This window comes from Rhinolophus sinicus, chromosome 11, assembly GCF_057876585.1.
Source record: "Rhinolophus sinicus isolate RSI-liver-muscle chromosome 11, RSI-T2T, whole genome shotgun sequence".
Classification (NCBI taxonomy): Eukaryota; Metazoa; Chordata; class Mammalia; order Chiroptera; family Rhinolophidae; genus Rhinolophus; species Rhinolophus sinicus.
The window spans coordinates 4,151,448-4,173,619 of NC_142511.1; the positions used below are offsets into that span (position 1 = coordinate 4,151,448).

General features: G+C 33.3%; 1 protein-coding gene across 2 annotated transcripts in view; it reads right to left on the reverse strand.

Moving 5' to 3' along the window:
- Positions 1–22,172, reverse strand: part of KIFAP3 (kinesin associated protein 3) — a 113,300-nt gene that overhangs the window by 22,303 nt on the left and 68,825 nt on the right. For both annotated transcript variants that reach the window (XM_019716383.3, XM_019716384.3), the window contains exons 18-19: positions 15,223–15,412; positions 7,196–7,295 (exon numbers count right to left, since the gene is read on the reverse strand). In XM_019716383.3, the coding sequence (XP_019571942.1) occupies positions 7,196–7,295; positions 15,223–15,412 (290 nt within the window). The remainder of the gene's footprint in view (positions 1–7,195; positions 7,296–15,222; positions 15,413–22,172) is intronic.

Consider the following 22,172-nt stretch of genomic DNA (forward strand, 5'->3'; position numbering starts at 1 on the left):
AGGTGTAAGAGTGCTGGCTCTCACCAAGCTTAAAGACTTCCCCGTTTATTAGCTATGTGGTTTGGGGCTAGTCCCTTGAAAATATTTGAACCTTAATTTCTACCTTTGTTAAAATACAGACAGTACTATTCTCTGCCTTATATACCTCACACACTTGATGTTAAATCAGATACTTGACGATATACATGCTAGTTAATCCAAGACTGAGAAAATACTTAGAGAAAAAGAAAAAGCTTTATAAACATTTTCATTCTTTGAAACTTTTAGACGGTTCCTAAGACATTCCATCTTCTGGAAAAAAAACAAACTGTAAAATTGCTATGGGAATATTTAGAAAGAAAAATGCAACTTAATGTAAAGATTGTGTTACAGCAAGAGTCTTATAATGTAAAAACCACTTATTTGCATTGGTTTAATTTTCTCATCAGAACTGTGTTACATAGCTATTGTCTTTCTTGTTCTCATGTTTTCACCATCCCACAAGTTTAAGAGTAGAATGACCACTTCTTACTTTAGATATAATTTTACCTGTCATATAGTATTATTTCTTATGAATGGTCTTACTCATTTCAAGAAAATTTACCCTGCATTTCTGATTGGTTAATACTGATGAAGGTGGGAGGAACTTAAAATTATTTCTATTGGCTATACCTAGGTAGATCACTTCTCATTGAACTTGAAATACAAGTTTTACACACATTAAACACAAGGTCATTTGGATAACCAAATATAATAAAAATTTGCACAGGTCTGGATATTTTCAGATTAAATAATACACTCTGAAACAGAGCAACTTATAAAAGTAAACAGGATACTGCCTTGTTCCTCAACCCTATTGTTCCTATAAAGAGGTTCTACTTTATGTTTTAATCGTGATGTAACAAAATTCCATTTAAACTGAGAAGCAACTCTTGCAAATATCCTAAACTAGGTACAGGTAAGAACAAGTATTAGAGACCTATGCAAATGTGAATGTCAAGAACAATGAGTAAATAAAAGGTATAACAGTGCCTTGCATATACAAAGTATTCAGGAAGCTTTTTTATTTTTTAATAGTATACATTGTTTAATAAGCTTGTCTTAAAATAAAAATATATTTACATATTAATATTAAATCAACAAATCTGTTGTCATAATGTTTTAACACATGCAAATGAACATACATGGAATAACTAAACATTCTGAACATACTGCCGACATTCATTACTAGAATTACAAATGTGGGCAGTGGTGTACTCAGTGTTATCAAAAACATCACAGGTGAGTAAGATTTTTATCAAAAAATAATTTTCAATAAGGAAGAAGCAAATTATGAAGTCTCTGTCAGTTCTTTAAAACTGAAGAATTTTGTTAAGTGAATATCTATTGCTACACGTATCTATTTTTACCTATTTCTACTTTCTTGACTTTCACATTCACTGAAATCAGAACACCACTGCAATATAATCTAGTATGTGGACAAAATCATGTGGCATAAAAGTAGGTGCTGAAAATAACGTTTATTCCACAATTAGATAAGTATACTTCATTATACTCAGTGTATCTATATTCTTTGACACACAATAATTTATTTCATTTAAGTAATTTATTTATGCAGGCTTTATCTTTGATGACTTACTTCATAAGAATAAATTCTTAGAAATGAAGACACAGACTAAAAAGGAGGTGAACAAGGTAAGGCCCCTCCTGTTCTCTATTACTGAATACATTCCACAAAGGTTTGATCGATTTAAATCCCTACAAGAGGTGTATCCGACTACCTCTCTGCTCCCATATGTGGGTATTAGCATTACAAAATCTTTGGCCATTGATGGGTAAAAAATGGAATCTGGCTGCTTTACTCTGTAACCACTGTGTCTGGCAAAATTACCAAAGTCAAGAGTGTTTTTAAAGGTTTCATGAAGCATGTTCCTCACTGAGAAAAAGGAACAGGAAAAGACATTAATAAATACAAAAAGGCTATGTTCATTTTTGATAAAAAATTAGTAATACACTAAATAAAGCAGTGCTTTAGTGAGTGGTTATCTTCAAAAGATTTCATAAATATTTACCAATTCATTTATATTTCTTACAAATGGTCGGTCTCAACATCTAGCAAAGGAACTGTTTCTTAGAGGTTCTTTTCACTTTCTGTTGATCCTTCCATACAATGTCTGTAATGCTGCCCCGGTAATGAAGGTCACTAAATCCTCGACTATTAGAAAAACTGGGGGAGTTTGGATTATCAATTAAAAATTGATAAAGGATTTACCAATGAAGGGATTTTATAGGCCTATTTTCTTTCCTCTCAATATAAAAACTTCTGAATTGGTCAAATCTGGATTGGTGGTAGACGATAATTTGATTTCTCCTTTGAATGACTGTTTTGAAATAATCTCATAATACTTAGCTCTAGAAATAATATGTAGTTCTGTAAACACTACATAATACCTTTTAGACAGAAAATACATAATTTTGAGGTGCTTTTCTCAAGTGAAAAAACTGAGTAAATAGCTGAGTATAATTAAGGTCGCCTAATAGCTACAGAAATAAGCCTAATGTGAACATGTAGAGTCCTTGTCTTAGGAAAAACTATGCATGTAAAAATTTGGATAAAAGGTTATCTCTTATACATTAAGGAAATAGGTAATTTGTTAGGTCTATTCAGTATGATTTTAAAGTGTGATTGACATTTCAATTGTGATTTAATATTTGAAAAAAATAAAATAGAGTGAACAGAATGAAAGGCGCAGGTTTGTAATATATAATAAATACATATGAATGCACACAAAAGTTAATGCCCAAGTTCTAAGAAAGGAAAAAGAGGCAGGCTTGTAACACGCACAGAAAATCAAAGTGTAGGAATCTGACGGCTCAGATAATGCACACACCTAGTTCATCTTTGTGAAACGGTCAGTAAATGACATCACGGTGCCAACCACAAAGAAGAACTCCAGGCCCTCTGAAAAACATTTTTCAAAGCCTCAAGGAAACCTAAGCAGCCTCTGCAATTTTTTTTCCAGTTTATGAAAATTGGATTCCTATAAAAGAAAAATGGACCATTTTTACTGCAACAAAAACTGATTTGTAAAAGCTGGAAGCAGTTTAAAAATACTCAACATGAGGTTCTTGTTAGTCTTGAAAAGTAAGAGTTATAATAAAAAAAAAAGGTCCAAAAATATGGTACGAATACATGGTAAATGGGGGGAGAAAAGCTAGTCTTACTCCTATTATTTTTAATTAGCTTCAATAGCAAGTTCCACTTTACTTTCTAACACCAGTTCAGATTTTTGCAGGGGAAGATTTACATCTGGCCCTCTGGGATTGGCAACTCTATAGCTAATGCCTTGGAGCCCTAATGTATTTTGCATTACCTCTAAATGTCGAGAAATTCTGGCGCCAAGAGGTTCAAACTGATAGTGACACATGTCTAAAACCCAGGATTCGCTGTCCAACTGCCAGTATCTATTTTATCAAACATCCAGTCTCCGGGGCAGAATAGAATAGATGACTTTAACAGTTTTCAGTGTTTCCAATGAAACTGCCTTGCTATATTACAAAAGTGCAGGCATTCAGATTAAGAAGGACCCCCTGACTTGGATTTTAAGAAAAATACTAATTTGAACTGTTTAAACAATTCTCTAAATCTGGCTTAGTTTCCGCATTTTAACAGATTTGTCCTATTACTAAACTTTGCCATTTTAGGAAGAAAGTGAAGAACTTTTTCTTTGAACATTAACAAAACAAAACAAAACAAACAAACGAAACAGACACCTCTTATCATACAAATCAGAAATTTATTTTTTACCTTCTGGGAACTTGGGCTCATCTACTTTATCTGAACCTACTGAAACTGATATATTGAAAAAAACCACAAAGACTGAAAAGCCATGAGTACTGGCTAAAGCCACTCGGCAGTGCCATATTGTTCCATGTTCTCAAATCGTTAAAAACAATGCTAATGATAAAAATTCACATTTTATACATTTTTTATTATTTTTTTTTCCCAGATAACTTGACAGTACATACTTATCAAAGACACGTGATAAAGAACAGGGAAAGAATTTGTCAGTCATCTGGACAATTTCCCTGTTTAAAAAACAAAACAAAACAAAACCTCCAAATAGATAAATTTCCTCTTCTTAAAAAGCATTTAAAAATCAGTATTTTCAATATTGAAAATTCAATCAAAAATAATATTTTTTCCTACCTAACCCTCTATGTTGTCCATTAAGTCTGCCTAACTCTCCATGTTGTCCATTAAGTTTGCTTACTCTTATCTCCCCAGTGAAGAAGAATAAGTGTTCAACACCTTTTTTTCACACTACATCTCAAAAAATATTCCCATTTTGCTTAAAATCAGTTAAAACAAAAAAATTCAAAAGTAGTATTTTAAATCAATGCTACTTGATCTAGTAGGCTTTAAATCTACCTATTGGATATCAGAAGCTGAAAGATAGCCATTAGTTTAAAATTTCACATCTGGGACATTATGTAGCAAAATTTTCATGCCAAACTATGTGAATAATTATGTAGCAATTTAAAATGCTTAAATCTTTGTGGAATTAAAAAGTACGCCAGAGTTAAGATCTACGGTTTCTGACTATCAAAGAAGAGCACAGAAATCCTATTAAAAGAGAATCTTAACCAACCAAAAATGATTGAATGAAAGGAAGAGTAAATGATTCCAGAGCAGGAAACACAGAAAGAAGGACTGAGTGTGGGCTACACTGAGACTCTCTATCTCTCTGCTGATCCACTGCGAGTTCCTTCTGATTTGATCTATTACCTACAGAAAAACTGGGGAAATTCATTGTAAGTTATTTCTTCTGGAAATAAAAAAGAAAACGATAGTTATGTGATTTAAGGCCTGAAAGATTACAAAAGACAAGAGATGAAAGACTTAACTTTCTCAGGGGAAGTTCTTTTTAAAAGACAAATAATTCTCAAATCAAATGATTATAATAAATAAACATATCACTCTTTTGATTTGAAAATAGTCCATGGTAAGCTTTATTAACTAATCCTTTAAGCCAACATTACTGTGATATGTCTTTTATGATATGAAAGAACATACTTAAATATTTTTACCCTTGTAAAGAACTGAAGATATAAAGGTAAGAGAATTTCCCCAGTCATTTCTAAGAAGTTATTAACAGAACTAAGGAATAAAATCCTGAAATCTTTGGACACAGTGCATAACTTAGTTATCAAGTATACCTGTGTCTCAAAACATTTTTATTGTTTTATAAAATTATTATTTTAGAAAAACAGAAATGAGAGATTTTGCTGAATTGAGCTCCTAAGTTCATTGTTTTGTATATTCAATTTCAATGAAAATGTTCAGGTTCTTAAAAAGCACATAATCATATAAAAAATGAAAGCAAGTCTTTCTCAAATAACTAATGCATAATTAGTAACAGTCTGCTTTCTTTAGATTCATAGAGTCTGAAGGAGATACAAAAATTATGTTTTTTGGTTATAGTGAAACATAAATAGCAGAACAATTAATCTTGTAAATGCCATCAACAAAAATCTTCCACATAAATATCAGGATTATAAACCCAAATCATTTCTTCCTTTTTCAATTATGTTTTAGAAAACATTTGTACAGTGAATTTTCGCACGATGGAGTACAGTAGTTGTAATGATTAAACAGCCTCTACTTAAATAATTACAGCTGATTTAGACAGAAACATCAAAGGTAATTAAAAGCCATATGTTTCCTGGTATGTAACCATGTTTAACTTTTATTTCCTAAGGCTAGAGGTTCCTTCCCATGACAATCCAGTATACTAACAAAACTATTTCTAAAGTGCTATTATTTATAAAGCCCACTACAGAATACTGAACTACATAGAAGGTTATCGCATTTCATGTAATACTATAATTTTCGACCATGTTTTTAAACTTTGGGTCATGACCATTAGTGAGTTGTAAAACCAATACAGTCAGTTGCAATCTGCATTTCAAAAATGAAACAATAGAATAAAATAGAATATACCATTGTGCATTATAGGTAGTAAGACTACCATTTTAAGAAAGTTTTGTTTTACATATATATAGGTAAATACATATATGTAAACAAATACCTATGTGTGCACTGGGTTGCAATATAAAAGGCATTTCTTAATGTGGTTGTGGTTAAAAAAAAAGGCTTAGAAGTTATTAGAGTATGCTATATTTCCTTCAAATTAGGCATCATGTTTGAAAGAACATAAGCTCTGGAAACATACATACCTAATTTTTTTCTGTACCATACTACTTGTGTGAGCTGTTTACTTAAATTATTAAAGCCTTGATTTCTTCATTTGTAAAATGGCTACAACAATACTTGCTTTAAAACATTTGCTGTGCAGGTTAAATATGATGAATGTTTGTAAAATAGATTATACACAATAGATGACCAATAATGGTTGTAATACTTGTTGCATTAAATGGCTTATTGTAAGTGATCATTAAGAGTTATAAAATAGCAGTCATAATTGTATTCTTCCATTTAAAAAATACATAAACACATCCTCCAAACAGAAAATAGTTTATGTTAATAAAAAGTAGAATTTTAGAAGAGGAAATTAAATAAATATTTAAAGAAAAAGTAAATAATCTTAATGGCAAATAAGACTATAGCTATTCATCAGAGTAGTTTATGTGAAATTTCAACAGTCAGCCCAAATTAAAATATCACACCTCTAGGAATGATTTGAAGGAGAAAATATTGTTTACATATTCTGGTAAGATTTTAAAATCAATTATAGAACAATGCTGACATGTCAGACTTACTTTTTCCTTAAATATTTTATTTGAATGCCATCCAGGGAGGAAAAGTCTTTAATCAAAGTATCAACTTTTTAAAACAGGGATGTCTGAATAATTGTTAAAATCCATGTATTGTGTTCTTATTTTATATATTTTATTGGCTTTGGAAAACACTTAGGAAACAACCTGGCTTTGTTAATTTGGCAAAAGTACTGTCTCTTTCAATACACAGCCTGTATTTTCCAAAGTGATGAAACATACATGTTTTTAAGACCTGTGATCTTTTTTTTTCCACATAGAAAACGTGACTTCATAAATTAATTTAAAATCAAGCAAGCATGTTTTGGGAAATTTGAGTATTTTTTTCCTTTTAATGAAAAAAGAGAAATGGGGAATGAAGAGAATTCTAGCTTTTCAAGGAAAATAACATATATTAAATTTTTCTTGGAAAGTTTACCTGCCAGGAAACGAATGCTGACCAACGATATCTCCATTTTGAAGATGATAATCACTGAAGAAATCTGGACTTATTGCTCCTTCAGAGGAAATTAATCCATCTAGAAAGAAGAACAATGGTAACTAGCAAAACATATTTGTAGGGAATAACAAGGAAACTATTCAGCAAGCAGCACAATAGAAACAGCCTGCATATTTAATTTGGAAAGAAAAATGGCAGCATGATACACTATTCTCTTGGGAGTCTGAAGAGAAGACCATACACACTTAAGTGTTCTTTCACAACAATGCAGCGCAACAACTGATTCTTTATCGGTCACCTACTATGTGGTAGTACTACACTAGCACAGAAATGAATACAACAATCTCTGCCTTCAAGGGACTTACACCCTTGCGGAGAAGACAGAAAAAGACAGGGATGAGGTAAGGGAGACAGGGACAGTAAGGATGGTCCAGGCTAAGCAAACAGCATGAGTGAAGACCAGGAGGTGTTAAACAGCATGGTGTCAGTAACAAGCAAAGCTGTAGTATGTCCCTCATTTTATAGCCAGACAGCGTCATCTGTGTCACGTGACCAGGGAATTAGATAGTTCACATAAGTGAATTTCTAAAGAAGCAATGCTGGACACACTTTAAAACACACATACAAACTTAGGTTAGAAATCTTTGTAAATATATTTTATATACTGTGATTTAAAAAAGAGTCCTTCCCAATCATTTAAATACTTGATGACTTGATCTTCATTATAAGCATCAACGACATAGTCAAGCTCTAGGTTAATAGACACATTTGAATACTCTATGTTAAATGGCTCTACGCCACTATGCTTTCTTTCAGTTGCTTATAAAGTACTTCTTTTCATAAATCTTAATCTTCATTATTACTTCTTGCTGATTTTAGAGTAATACTATCTTCTCATTTGCTCCAAACTAAGAATCCAGATAACCTATTTTTGATAGAATGATAAATAAGACTAAGAATCTGAGGAAAAAAGATCTAAGTGATGGCTTCAGGGCTGTCCTGCACATAGTACAAATGTAGTCTATTATTATTATTATTTTTTAAGTTCTATTTTTTAATATTAGTTTCAGGTTTATAAAACAATGTAATGATTAGACATTTACACCTCTCACAAAGTGGTAACCATCCGCCCCCACCCCCCACAGTCTACTACCCTATGCTGTATTTTACATCCGGTGACTATATATGTACACATACACACACATATTTAATTATAGTTGATATTCTGTATTATTCTACTTCAGCTTCAGGTGTACAGAGCAGTGGTCAGGCATCTGCACAATCTATGAAGTGATCCCTTTGTTACATCCAATATCAATCTGACACCCTACATAATCTTTACAACATTATTGATTATATTCCCCATACTGTATTTCACATCCCCATGACTATTTTGTGATGACCAATTTGTACTTTCTAATCCCTTCACCTTCTCCCCTATCTCCCAACCCCCCTCCCATCTAGCAACCATCAGTTTTTTCTCTGTGTCTCTTAGTTTATTTCTGTGTTGTTTGCTTGTTTATTGTTCTTTAGATTCCACATATAAGTGAGATCATATGGTATTTGTCTTTCTCAGTCTGACTTATTTCACTTAGCATAATATTCTCTAGGGCCATCCATGTTGTTGCAAATGGTAAGATTTCATTCTTTTTTATAGCAGAGTAATACTCCATTGTCTAAATGTACCACAATTTCTTTATCCGGTCATCTATTGATGGGCATTTCTGTTGTTTCCGTAATTTGGCTATTGTGACTAGCACTGCAATGAACATAGGGGTGTATATATATTTTTGAATTAGTGTTTTGGATTTCTTTGGATAAATACCCAGGAGTGGAATTGCTGGGTCATAAGTTAGTTCTAATTTTAATTTTTTGAGGCACCACCATACTGTTTTCCATAGTGGCTGCACCAATCTGCAATCCCACCAATAGTGCACGAGGGTTCCCTTTTCTCCACATTCTCACCAACACTTGTTGTTTGTTGATTTATTGATGATGCCCTTCTGACAGATGTGAGGTGGTAGCTCATTGTGCTTTTTATTTATATTTCGCTAATGATTAGGGACACTGAACATCTTTCATATGTCTATTAACTAACTATCTGTATGTCCTCTTTAGAGAAATGTCTATTCATGTCCTCTGCCCATTTTTCATTTGTGTTGTTTGTTTTTTGGTGTTGAGTTGTATGAGTTTTTTAATAAATTTTGGATATTAACCCCTTATCAAATGTATCATTGGCAAATATCTTTTCCCGTTCAGTAGGATACCTTTTTATTTTATTGATGGTTTCCATTGCTATGAAAAAACATTTTAGTTTGATGTAGTCACATATATTTATTTTTTTCTTTTGCTTCCCTTGCCTGAGGGGATATATCAGTAAAAATATTACTGAGGGTAATGTTTGTGAGTTTACTTCCTGTATTTTCTTCTAGGAGTTTTATGGTTTTGGGTCTTACATTTAAACCTTTAATCCACTTTGAATTTATTCTTGTATATGGTGTAAGAAGGTGGTGCAGATTCATTTTTTTGCATGTATCTGTCCAGTTTTCCCAGCATCATTTATTAAATAGACTGTCTTTACCCCAATATAAACTCTTGCTTCCTTTGTCATGGATTAAATGATGATACAGACCTGGATTTATTTCTGGGCTCTCTATTCTGTTCCATTGATCTATGTGTCTGTTTTTATGCCAGTACCATGATATTTTGATTACTGTAGCCTTGTAGTATGATTTGATGTCAGGTACCGTGACACCTCCAGGTTGCTTTGTTTTTGTTTCTCAGGATTGCTGTGGCTATTTGGGGTCTTTTATGATTCCATATTGGAAAGGAGGAAGTAAAATTGTCATTATTTGCAGATGACATAATCCTACATATTGAGAACCCCACAGATTCCACCAAAAAAACTATTAGAACTGATAATGAATTTAGTAAAGTAGCAGGATACGAAATTAATATTCAGAAATCAGTTGCATTTGTATACACCAATAACGAACTATCAGAAAGAGAAATTAAGAAAACAATCCCATTCACAATTGCATCAAAAAAGCCCCAAAAAAACTTAGGAATAAATTTAACCAAGGAAGTCAAAGACCTGTATTCAGAAAATTATAAGACATTGATGAAAGAAATTAAAGAAGATACAAATAAATGGAAACATATACCATGCTCATGGATAGGAAGAATTAATACAGTTAAAATGTGCATACTACCTAAAGCAATATATAGATTCAATGCAATCCCTATCAAAATACCAATGACATTTTTCACAGAACTAGAACAAATAATCCTAAAACTTACATGGAACAAATGTATTTTAGTAAATGGCTTTTATAATAACTATTTGGAAAGCTCTGAGTCCTTTTAAAGTTTCCTATTTTGAAAGTATTCTGGGTTGTAAGTGACTTCTAGGTAAATATTGGCTAGGTCATAACCACAACATTGTTTATAAATTTGGCACATAGTAAATAAATTATTCAGTCACCAGATGACAATTTTACACCTACTATATGCATAATAATACTTTCCTAAGTCCTGTGGGAAATACAAAAATTACAATACATAATTTGTTTTTAAGAATTTAAGGTTAAGTGAAATATAAGACAAACACTTAATATTTTTCATTAATACATGATATACAACAGGAACAGATACATATACCAAATGAGTGCTGGAGACAGAAAAGGCTATAGAGAGATTTCTGTGTTCTATGGAGGTTAGAAAACCCTACTTGGGGAGGGAGGGAGGGAGCCAGAAGTGTAATTGACTTGAGTCTTGAAAGATAGGTAAGCGTTAATGACAAAATCTGTTTCAGGAGTAAGAATATTAAAAATGGAGTGAATTAAAACAGTAATAGAATTGGCAAATGAATAAGTGAGGTAATTTGTAATTCCTTAAGACTCCGGGTACTATTCATTTAGTACAAATACCTCTTCGTTACATATCATATACAAAAAACATATTATTATTTAATTGTTGAATTGTTAATGAACAGCTTTGGTATTTGTCTTATTACTTTAGTAAATTTAAAATACTTAAGAGGTAGCTGAATTTTGTCTAATATTTAGCCCAGTTTCTATGTCCTCTAAAAGTTAAAGACGAGCTAAACACAAAAAAGTTACAAAAAAATGAAATTGTGGGAAATGCCAAGATGCCACAGAGAGTTGAGCATCTAAAAAAAAATAGTAATTTTTTTTTTTATGGCTCTAACACTTTGTGAAAGTACAGCTAAAATTAGTAAGGTTAAAACAAACAAAAATCAACAAGCTTCTTTGTTAATTAAAACCAAATAATTGAAGAGCAGGGTTTGAGAAATCTGCCAATTTTAGAGGAACAAGGCTAAGTAAAAATGCCAAAATAAAATGTATACCACACTTTGAAAATGACTACAAATATATTCACCATGGCAGTACAATAAAATATTCTATATTCAGAAATACTTCAGATATAAATACAACTCAATAAAAAGATACCTGAATTATATTTTAAGTTTTTATTACATGAAACATGACCTCGGGAAGTGAGCCAGACTAGGAAGAAATTAAATAAAAAACTTGTCAAATTCTCAGCATCTTCATTTTGATTCAGAGCTCCCATCATCTTCACAGGGAAAAAAGAGGAGCAAACGGATAAATGGAATACGGAGAGAGAACTACAAACTGGGAGCTCACCAAACAGAGATCAAACTAAGTATTTCTGAGCTTAAAGATTCAGCCAGAAATTTTATGAACCCAGAATACAACTTTAACAATATTATTATTATAAGCCTGATATTATGTAAGAAAAAAAGAGAAAATTTATACTTCTGAACATTTTTAATAATCCTCAGACACTGCAATCCATTCTGTAAACTACAGCTTCTACAGTGCCCTTTAACGGCTTGACAAAATTTAGGCAACTCTTGATATATGAGCAATCTGTCTTCACTAGAATGACGTATAAAAGTTAAATTATACCTTAAATTAAACCTACAAAACAAGCACCCCAGCTTCTTTGAAACTATCTGTTTCTCAGTATTCTGTATCCAAAATTAATTCTTTATAGAAATACTAAAAAGGAATCATATAGTCGTGAATTTCATTTGAACAGCCAGAGAAGAAACAGAAGACGGAGATGATATACACCAGAGCTCTTTGTAAGATGTGGAACATTATACACATTTAGGTTATTAAGTTATATGAAGCCTTTAATTCTATGGTTATACACAACACCTTTCTGAGGTGCTCCAAATAACGATGACAAATATGCTTATGAGTAAAATTGGAATGAGGATGAAATCAAAGCAAACTTATTGTCAACACAGGTAATTTATCAGCTTTCTGATATCTGAAAATCAGTTTAAAAACTGGCTTATAAATAAAAATAAAAATTGCAAAAACAGTATCTTCTTATCAACTGTTACTGAAACAAACTTTATTTTTTAAAGTCAAATGAGAACATAATATTGGGCTCTTTGGTGAACTAGCTAATAGTGAAATTGTGATCGTATGGGAGAAAGTAACAATAATGGAGAACATGAGAAAAAGAAATGACTAAAATAGATAAGTCATAGCTTATTTGGCTTGGCTGTACCTGATAAGATACATCACAGAAACACATAGGAAAACGAAAACCATAGTCTTACAATGAAAGAAATTGAATAAAAACAGAAACAAACCATTTTAAGCTTCATAGTCCAGAAATACATCTACATGTTAAATGCCCAGAGTAAGATTCACCACAACTGATGTACAACAAAAAAGTAAACAGTCATTTAGAAATGCGTAGTAGCAATATAGCTTTATAAATTATAATACACTTTCTCTGTGGGCAGAAGTGCTAAGCAAACAGCATCATTTTCATGACAGAAAAGGAAATGATTCAGTGATTACAATTACAATAATTTTAGATTCTAAGGAAAAAATACTATGACTAAAGGAGATGCTAGGTTCCTATTTCATATGACAACACTAAGATCCTTTTTAAAAATAAAAAAGACAAACAGTTTCATTTTGACATATTTAAGACTTTGAAAATATAGAAGACAATATAATAACTAGGAAGTAGCAAATGCTGCTTCATTTTAAAGTGAAAGATAAGACCCAGGGAATCATGGGCCATTTAGCTTAACCTCTGTGGCTAAAAAGCTACTGAAGCTAAGCTGCTTCTGTCAGAAGCAGCCTAAAGTTTCATGGAGACCCAGGGACTTAAATAAGATGTCTCTTGCATTCAAACAAATCTGCAGTGTTACAAATTTCTCTGAGGTTTCTGAACATACAACTGCACACTAAAAGGCAGGAGGCTGGCATTATCTAGATTTCCACAGCACACATCTAGAGATACTACAGAGATCCATTCAGTAGATGAACAATTCATGGAAAGAGAACTAGGTAAAACAATAAACTACAAAAAAAAAATAGATGGCTTGATATGAGACTGTATCTTTAAACTCACAACAATGAAATCTCCACTGTGAAATGTCTGCTATATCACCAGGCTACAGGTATTTAAAAAACACTATGAGGATTTCCAATGATAATATTTCACTCCTCAAATGCCTAAATTTATTTATTTTTCCATCAGTTGGTGGCTGTTTCTAAATTTGGATATATAGAAATATATGTAACTTAGACTTCTCCCAAAAGCATAAGATGTACATTTTAATTATAAAATATCTCACAAGAAATGTTTATGATTTTTATTTTAAGATGTTAAGTCAATTTTGGAAATGTGGTATAACTTTTTAGAGATCTATCTGCTCTAAAATTCTAATTGTATTAAAACAACAAAGTTGAATACTGAGATGATTAAAAGTTTTATTCTGTTTTGAAAACTGGTAATTGATTCACACTGAAAAGTAGCTATCAATCTTCAAAGCAAGAAACCCGATTCCAAGAAATTCTGATTTCTATTAACAAAAAAAATTCGTATCATATATATTTTACATCATTTTACTTCATGAATATCTGAATACGTAAGGAACAGCTGCTTGCTATTACTGAGCTAAGAAATTCTGGTTGGTTGAAATTAATGATCTCCACCATCTGGTTTGAAACACAAAATGGTATTTCATAACTACTGTAAAGTTCAGTTAGGAAGAAATCTATTTAATTTTCAAAGTAAAGTATCAATTTTCCAGGATTCAAGTATCTATATCAAATATAAAAATAATATAAAAAAATTAAATTTGCACAACACACAATTATGACAACACATGAATCAAGACAGTAGGAAAAAAAGTGAGCCATTAATTCAGATACAATTACTTAAATGCTTTTTATTTCCAACCTGCTATAGATCTTCATTAGCAATCCTTTCCTCTTCTCAATGAAGTGATATTAATATTGGCAACAGTGCAGCACATTAAAAGCCAGAATATGCACAAACTTACCAATCTTTGTGCCAAACACATCCCTGGAAAAAGGTGGTATGGCAAAATCAACAAGGTTATAACATACGTAAGATTTATGCAAAAATTAAATTTTACCTTGAAAACACTAGCAGAGTTTAGAAGGAAAAAAACCATTGCTATAAATTATCTAAATCATCCCAATCAAACAGAGTCACCAAATAGTTTACTACTCCAAAACTAAAGCAAAACCGTGGCAAAATTAGCCTGTTAAAATGAAATACATGGAAAACAAAACATAAATTAGTAAGTTACACATTTAAATAAATGCAGAATAGAGAAAAATGAGTATTACATTTTCCAACGTAAGTCAGAACTCTTGAAGATGTCATTTGAAGTTATATATTCTAGAATGTAATAAACTAAGAGCAATTAATTTTCCTGGCTACAGCCTTTTTTTATGGAGAACACATCAAAGACCAACCTAGAAAAAACTAACAGTGACTTAATAGGTTTGCTTGGTGTGTAGTGATGTTATGTCTGAAATCATTAGCAGAAGACCATTTATATCCTGAAAGAAGTGCTTACAAAGCTTGGGGGTGAGCAAGCTTGGCAGACCAAAATCTCTGTTCATGGCACGCAGACAAATTGTGTGTGTTTGCTTTGCTTATCATCGTACCTGAGTTGTAGAAAAGGTCAGGTCTTTCGAGAAGGTCTCCTTCATGGATGTATGGCTCAATCCGATCGTCACCATACAAGCACTGCTCACTTTCATCCATCTGACGGCTCTCCACCATCTCCAGCCACTGCGAGTTGTGCCAGCGGAACTTCTCACTCTGAATCTTCTTAGCCCATTCTTCATCATATTCCTGTTGAACACACAACAAAGCCTTATTCTGTAAGCTTCTGAAGGCATTCCCTTGGTCCTTAGGTAACATACTGCTATCTCCTGGGAAGAGAATTTGGGGGGCCGAGCCTGGGTCAGAGGGAACATTAAAAGGAACTGCACAGAATTACTTTATACACTTAACACACGTCAATTAAATACATAATAGTAAAGAAATCTCTTTTTGGATGACCAATTGCTAATGGCAATGGCAAAAACGGGATAAGTGTAAATTTCACAAATCCTGTATTACTAGAATTTAGGTGAGCAACCAGTCTTCAGCTCCCAAAGAGTTTTGTGGCTATAATGTTACAGGTGACACTAATGACAGGTGGTGAAGCATGAAAAGTACATCTTTTGCTGCATCTTTTTGTTTGGACAATACTTTGCAGTCGGGGGAAAGAAAAACACTAGTAAAGTATTTCACCTAACTACTGAAATGGTTACTACAGAAAACAAATACCAGAATTTAACTGAATTCTGTTTCAACCACAAAATGGTGATGTTATCTTATTTAGTCATAATTTCTCCTTCAAATGCCTATCTCCTGCTTCAACCCTGAACTCCTAAGCTGAACCTTTCTAGCTTCCTCCGTTTCCCACAGGTTATGGCGCCTTCTGACTAGTGCATTCATTTAATAATGAACAGACAGGACCCCTGATGGCACAGATTGTAACAAAGGGATTCAGGTATTTCTTAGCATCCTACTCTTAGGGGCCTTAGTTTTAAATTCCTCTGTCATATCTTTGACACTTTTGCCTCCAGTTACCCAAAAAGAAGTTGGAAAGGTACCAGCTACTAATAGCACTGTCCTCCAATAGTCAAGATGACCGTGCCAACTAGGAGGTAGACCAAATATACATTTTAGTCCAATAGCTGAGAAATTTTCATCCAAGCTGAGGCTCAACTCAAAAATACACATCACAGAATGAAATTCTGGAATGTAAGAATAAGTCTGATATTTTATAATAAAGGTAATTATTATCTTGTTAAAATTTTACTTGTTAAATTTTACAAGTTTCACATTATCAATAATTCTCTTAGCAGTATCAGCCATCAGAATGTGTGTTTTAACCATACGTCTTTGAAACTATATAGATGCTTTAAAAAAAAAATTATAGGGGAATGTTGGGGCACAGTGTGTTTCTCAAGGGCCCATTAGCTCCAAGTCAAGTCATTGTCCTTCAGTCTAGTTGTGGAGGGCGCAGCTCAGCTCCAAGTCCAGTCACCGTTTTCAATCTTTAGTTGCAGGGGGCGCAGCCCACCATCCCATGTGGGAATTGAACCAGCAACCTTGTTGTTGAGAGTTCGCGCTCAACCAACTGAGCCATCTGGCCACCCCCTAGATGCTTCTTTTCAACTGAGGTTGGTGGAGGGAGAAGACATTTTTTGTCTATGGTACTGCTGACGGCAATTTTGCCACTGAATTATTAAGCTTTCCCTCTTTCTAATAGTTACCTAGTAACATCCCTATTAGTTGTCAGTCTATTTCCTTATCTAATTACTTAAAATTAAATGATATAAAAGGAGAGCTATCATAAATATTAATGACTTTTAATTAATTCAAATTAATTTAATTTAATTTAAAAATAATTTTTATTTAACATTTTACTTTAAAAATAATATTTTAATATTAAAAATAATGTTTTAATTTAAAAATAATAAACATTTATTAACTCAACTGTTGCAATTTTTAAATCACCAGAGATTTTTTTACTCCAAGTTACATCTACAATACTAACCTACATTTGAAATTAACAATTTAGATATAAACAATAAATCCTATATCTAAATGCCATATCTTGTTGGCATGGTTATAGTGATTAAATATAATTTATATAAATTTATATAATCATCCAATCATTGATCACACATAAATTGCTCTGATAGAGTAAGAAAATACAGAAAACTTAGAAAACTTATAAACCTATACTGAAAACCACATTGGCCATTACTGTTAATTAATTGAAGTAACTGCTCTCTAAATTAGGCATTATAAGTATTGCCACTTTACTAAAGAGAAAATGAGGCCCAGCACACTAAAGTAACTTGGGTAGCAATGTGGAAAAGGCCATTAAACAGGATAAATGAACACTTGGCAGGCTCACTGCAGACTGGGTTCTTCAGTGAATGAGAATATAATAAATGGCCTCCAAGGTCAACTTTCAGCTCTGAGATTCTATGAAGGGGTCGAATTGTTGACCAATCAATGATATTGGAGGAAGCAGCTTCTGGTCTGCTAAGTGTACTGTATCACACATTGTGTTCTCAATCATGTTCTCTCTGACCTGCCCACACATGGCAGGGTGCTAGGGAAAGAGGGAGTTGAAAAAAATAATAGCACAGAGATGTTGTTACAAGTAATTTCACTGGCTACAGATTTTAGCACGTCACTTTGGGTTTCCAAAATTAAATAAAATACTAAGTGATGCTAATTATGCAATATGGACACTCTGATTAGCTTCAAAATAAGTTAGCCCAAGTGCTAAATGTAACTTGGAACCTCTTCAAAGTTCGGTGACTTCAAAAGTACAGTATATTTTTTTGGTTTCGTATTTAGCACAGTGTTTGTGCTCAAAGTCAGCTGCAAAAGTGATTATTGTCATATTAGAAGTGGCCAGATAATTTAAGAAGAATGATCACACACACCTGCAGAAGAAGAAAAGGATAAACTTATTATCTGTAAGGTACAGAATTTAATGCATAAACAAACAAAAAGCAAAATGGCATTTTGGGGAAGAAATTCTCTGTACCGACTAGCTTTTTTCCCTAAAAGATAAGTTAGTTACAGGTCACCAAAACTCCCAGAAGATGCCTCATAATACCAGAAACCCCATTAAGTCTACATTAAATACTGGAACTAATTTAAGTGGTATTGTTTCTTTTATGAATACTAGCTTATTTCACTTGGCAAGAGGTATAAAACTAACTTTTCATTTTGGTAAAAATATTTTTAATATGAATGAAGAAGTATTCAAGGAAGATGACAGAAAAACATGTGATTTGATTGTTTTATTACAATTTAAGTTCAAGCACACGGATTCCTAGTGTAAGAATAGGAATTAAAACTCAGTCAAGCTCCCCAAGCATATAAAACATGGGGTTTGCTACTCCATTAAGAGTAAAACTTGCCTCTTACTAATCACTGTGAAATGTTACAGAGGTAGGTATGATTTAAAAAGTAAATCCTTAAACCATATATCCATACAATATATTTAGCCTAGGAAGTAATGCCCTGAACAAAGAAAAAAAATTCATGCTTATTCTAGGAGTTCTCATCTTACACCCTTCTCATTAGATTTCACCATTCTAATTTAATATTGAAAGTACACTTAATAAGTGTAGAAATGTGTAACAAAGATGCTGTTTTCTTCACAAACAGCCCTTTGAACTTGAGCCTTCTTATCGCCCTTCAATCTTACAGCAATGTTCTTATTAATGAACTTACACACACATGCCTGAGTTTTTAAAAAGAGACTATCTACTCTCCATTTGACAGATTCAAACACACAAACCAAAACATCCGCAAGCATCCATGGCTAACTTCTGACACTAAAACTGGACTTGTTAGTGTCTTGGGAAAGCTGATTTTCCAAGTCAGTGAGTTAGCACAGACCTAGGACCAAATGTAACAAGACTATCCTTAGGTGAATCTGAATTCCTTTAAAGTCTTTGTCTTTTTTCTTTTATCAGTTTATGACTGAAGAAGCACAAAGAACCAGGGCACCTCAGGGTCTAACAGTCTAAGGCCAAAAAGCATAGCAATCATGATAGAGACTGCATTATCATTCTTATTAAAAATAATTTTATTCTGATTCTGAAGTGTTTTTGTACTATAAAACCATATGTTTAATTTTCTGTGACTAACATAATGGTTAACACGTGCATTACAGTTTCGGGGTCACAATGAAAACACTATGGTTTTCCTCTCAGATCTTCAGAAACAAAACAAAAAACAAAATAATAACTTTTCCCTCAGGAAACCTGACACAGAATATATTATGCTATATCATGCTGTGCAATCATATCGGATATGGAAAATTATGGCTTTGCAAAACAGCCAATAATGATTATAGATTCCTATGACAATGAATCCACTGCAATGACAAGAGGAGTTTTCACAAGAAGGGGCCTTGAGATTGAAAAAGTATGTGTGGCTTTTTGTTATCGATCATAGTGAAGAAAACAGCAAAAACCTTGACCAAGCAGTATCAAGGCCACAATCTAAAGAAGCATGACTTCTTGAAAATATTTGGAGTTTTATGACTATAAAACTGCTTCATTACTGAAAGAGGAAAAATTATAGAAAAAATACCCATAATCTCTTTACCGAGATAGAATTACAATAAAAACTGATATATATCCAACTAGTTTTCAATGACTTTTTAAATTCTAACATTGATAGCTATGAAAAATATTTTTTAAATATCTATTTTAAATTTAGAGGCTAAGTATGAAACATTAGTGCCATAAAATTTAGAGGCTAAGTATGTATTAGTGCCATAAAAATTTAGAGGCTAAGTATGTATTAGTGCCATAAAAATTTGCTGTAGTTTGTGATCATACAGCCTCAGGTATTCGGATGTTTAGCAAAAACAACATCTTGGAATGAAGTATGTTTGTCACGAGGAACATAATATTCATGTAAATAACCCACTTCTCCTTTTCCTTCACAGTAAACATTGGCTAGAATAAAATGAGATAGCATCATGTTGCTATATGATGCTGGATTTTGATCTTTGTTCCCGAAACACTGATTTTTACATTGCAATTTATTGAAAATCAAATATTTTAGCATATGCTTGAGAGTCTAGTCAGCAAGTGTAGTAAATAGGCCAGGACAGTAGTTCCAAGAGTTCCAGACTTCAGGAAAGGTTCAAAAGCAAATTTGGGAGACTGACATTGAATGTAAAATAAACTGCCACCTACTATTATTGTTTTAGAAAAGAAAGGCCTTTTTAACGCTAAAATTGTAACAAAGACAATCTCAAAATAGATACATACTTTCTCAAGATGAAACATGTTAATAATCTTGTATTTGCAACTCCTCCCCAGAGCAGTGTGTGCCTCTCTCTCTCTCTCTCTCTCTCTCACACAGTTTTTGTTTTGTTTCTCTTCCATCTTAGTGAACTGCAGTAGAAGCTTTATCCTACTCTCATGGACCACCATTCTGGAATTCCTAGCCTCCGCGATCTATATACATATCAATGAGTAGAATTTACTAGCCACGTCCAAGTCATAGTTTCTTTGTGTCTCAGGGTCTGAATTTATAGATATTGATAACATGGATGGTATAATACAAAGAATATTGGACTAGGAGTTAGGAGACTTGGGTTCTGGTTCTGGCTCTGATATAGCAGAAATATGCAACCTTCTAAAGGTATTTTAATATCCTTTGTCTCAGATTTTTCATTTCTAAAATGAAACAAATCTAAGACTTACTGAAATTCTAACATTCTAGAAATAAAAATATATAATTAATACCATCACTTCATACAGTTGTTGAAATAACTATCCCCCAAACTGAAGAAAACTGGCAGTATTAGGAATTTATTTTCTAAAGTTACGTAGCAACTGTAGATGAACATCCAGTGTCAAAAATTTAATAACTTCAACATATATCAATGAAATCTATTCCCTCTAACCTTTCTGCCCCCAATCCCTACTTCCCTCTTACGCCACCACCCCTCATTAGCAGGGCATAACTACGGAAGTTCAGGGGTGTCATAGGTCAGCCACGGCGAAGACATGTCACAGGAGTCTGCCCAGCCATTGTGGACCCAACGCAGGGATGCAGTTTGTTCTCTGTGTTTGAAATGCGTCCTGATGTCCCCACGTAGAGCACCCTGATATCTTTGCTTGGAGCCTTGACTTTCTCTTAGACTTAAAGGTGTGCGTGCTTTGCCTTCTCTTTTTAGCAGCGATGTTACGGTTTTTAGCACTCGGTTTCCATAAATTCTAAAGCGTCATGAAAAACTTGAGGGCTTGATTTTCGGTGGAAGGTGCCATCCTTTTTGAAGTCCTGCATCGTTTTGTTTGCTGTGAAACCACTGCAACGGCACGAAGCCTCAGCCGGCCTACAACCCAGAGCCTGTTCACTATCAGGAAAACTCGTTGTCACTGGCTTCCGTCACACCTTGTATCTGATTAACACACTATAGGATAACATAGAGCTACACAGATCTGCTTTGTGTTCCACAATAACTGATGGAAAACAGATTTTCTTTTCTCCTTTAATGTGGCAGCCCCCTAATTGAAATGTAATATGGTTTATTTAATACAATTCTTCATACTAAATTAAAGCCGATCTAGAGTAATTTAGTTGCTCATTAAGGGTAAGTTAGTAGCTGCTGAAAAGATGCCTTTTCTACCTTGGAAAAGCCTTCTCCCCACGCGACGCGCACTGTGTCCATGCAGGCACACGTCAGGAAGTGCACACACCGCAGGGACGCTGACGTGTGCACGTGCTGTCTGCCCTGCCACCGTCCTGTACCAGGGCTGCCCCTCGGTCTGGACTCTGGCATCTTCCAACCAGACCTCAAAGCAGAGCTCCCCCTTCGATCTCTGTTGAAAGCACAGAGGGGGCGTGGCTATGCGACATCATTTCAGGTATCATGTCCACTCAGGCCACAAAGTAAAAGGTACAATGAAATAGAAGTTATTTAAGCAGGAAATCATGATTTTTATCTTTCATACTAGCTTGGCTTCTTTTAAATCCAACTGTTGCCAATAAAAACAACAGC